Source organism: Narcine bancroftii, chromosome 10 (genome assembly GCF_036971445.1).
Source record: "Narcine bancroftii isolate sNarBan1 chromosome 10, sNarBan1.hap1, whole genome shotgun sequence".
NCBI classification, from domain to species: Eukaryota; Metazoa; Chordata; class Chondrichthyes; order Torpediniformes; family Narcinidae; genus Narcine; species Narcine bancroftii.
The window spans coordinates 25,638,035-25,640,294 of NC_091478.1; the positions used below are offsets into that span (position 1 = coordinate 25,638,035).

The 2,260-nt window shown below is 38.8% G+C and overlaps 1 protein-coding gene across 2 annotated transcripts in view; it reads right to left on the minus strand.

Moving 5' to 3' along the window:
• Positions 1-209: 209 nt before the first annotated feature.
• Positions 210-2,260, minus strand: part of cdc25d (cell division cycle 25 homolog d) — a 30,584-nt gene continuing 28,533 nt past the window's right edge. For both annotated transcript variants that reach the window (XM_069900262.1, XM_069900261.1), the window contains one exon: positions 210-2,260. This exon is cut by the window's right edge and continues 58 nt beyond it. In XM_069900262.1, the coding sequence (XP_069756363.1) occupies positions 2,178-2,260 (83 nt within the window). In that variant the 3' untranslated portion in view covers positions 210-2,177.

Below are 2,260 nucleotides of genomic sequence, written 5' to 3' on the forward strand. Positions count from 1 at the left end.
GTATTTTTAATAAAACCACCATCGGTTCCATTTACACGACATTTAAAGTCTGTACGTGCTGACGGCAGTCGACTGGAGCATTGTATTACTGCTCCCCATGGGTTCACACCTAGGTTGCACCTGTTAGAGCAGTTCTGGCTGTAGTTCAACATAACACTCACGGAATAAATGTATCATAAGTAAAGCATGTTTAAATAATTCTTTCACATTTAATTAGTCTGCACACAAGTACAGATGCTTCAGCATGCATCAATCAAATATTATCAACATCACTGCAAAAAAAGCCATTCATTATAAACCATTCCATGTTTAAATAATCCCTAGTTTATATTCAGTAGGTATTGATAATAATTTAATTAAATTAAATATTTTGATTTTATTTCATTTTGGTACAGTAATTTCCAAAGTAGAAAAGCAATGTAGAAATATTTGAAAGTTTTCTAGACTTATTATCTATCCTCTCCACTGGCTGTGACTGATGTGCAGACTCTATCCGAGTTTGGCCTCACTCTCAGTATTTGTGACAGCCTCAGACAACCAAGGAGAGACTGTAAAAACAGTTGCCCCTGAATTTTGGGGAATTCCTTCTGTGTGGAACCCCCAGATGTCTAGGGACCTCAGCTTTGGAACCACTGAACTATATTTGGGGCACAATGTGAGACCTTAGTGACTTGAACTTCTTCAATCTTCTTTTGTTTGAATTGAATTGTTTATTCTCACATGAAGTTAAGATGCAGTTAAAAAAAACCTTTGTTTTATTCACTATCCAGGCACGTCAACCCTTGCAATGTATCATTCTTCTAACATAAAAGTCCAGTTGACTTTGTTTTGAAACAACATTACAGTGTTAATCATTTCTAAATATTTCCCTCAGACATTTCACATAAGCTTTCCATTTTTGATTAGTTTTCTGGCAAAGGACTTAATGGGCTTTACTGCATCTATGCTGATCTATCTCTACACTGAGTTCTTTTTTAAGTATCAAATATGATTTTGTAATGAGACAGTGTAGAGGCAGCTTCATTCTTTATCTATCCTGTGCTGTCACTCCCCTGGGAGTGTGTGATGGGACAGTGTAGAGGGAGCTTCACTCTGTATCTAACCCATGCTGTCCCTGCCCTGGGAGTGTGTGATGGGACAGTGTAGAGCACACATGTCAAACTCAGGCCCGCGGGCCAAATTTGGCCCGTGATATAATTATATTTGGCCCGCAAGATCATATTAAATATGTATTAGAGCTGGCCCGCTGGCCGCCGCACCAGTATAGCGCATGCACAGCTAATACTACAAATCCCAGAATGCTTTGTAAATGCGTTGGCACCGGCCTGTCAGCCCGCTAATCGCCCCCACCTCCTCTCTTTACTTTCAATAGCATCTGCGACCTGTCGCCCAACTCACATGTAATAAACCCCTTACGAAAAATGGCCAAACGAAAGACAGAAAACAGGACTTTTCAAGATAGGTGGGAGGCGAACTCTGACCCCAGAGTTTGATGAACTTGCATCTAAGAAGAGATGCCAAGTATCTGGTTTAGACCCAGGTGCATCAGAGTAAATCACAGTGTAGCAAGCTAAGCTTGGATTAATATTTTCTTTGGTTAACTTTGGACTGTTCATAGTTGAAAGATTGGATTTTCATTGAAGCAAGTTGTTATTCTTTTGACTTGTTGGCTTGTGAAAAAAAATACATTTAAAAGGAGCTTAAAGGCTATAGAGAAATATTATTGATTGAATATTTTATTTCTCATTTGTTAATGCTTCTTCTGGAAAGAGTTTAACCAAAACTATTATTAAACATTTATTTTAATAAGAAAAAGTTTAACATTACATATGTTGAAAGAAGAGAAAACATGCAGATGTTGTTGAAAATTTTCAATAAATATTTAGTTTGGCCCACGACTTATTCCAAGTTTTTAATTTTGGCCCTCTGTGAATTTGAGTTTGACACCCCTGGTGTAGAGGGTCCTTCACTCTGTATAAGGCTTTTATCTACCTGAGAATGTTTACTGGAAAACTAGGCTTCCTAGCTCAAATGGAGAGACTCGCTAAGTTATTGCTTCTGAGTTTGAAAAGATTTCAAGGAAAGATGCTGAACAATGTGACATGCAGCCAATATCTAGAAGGTTAACAATGTTTCCAGGCACTGGTTCAGAAGAGGTGACAGTGGTCTTCCCTCTCTCAGCATCTGGTTGCCACTCTGAATAGCTCCTTCTGCCTGCGATGTCTGGACAGCACTCGTACCTTCTTACGCACCAAGTGTA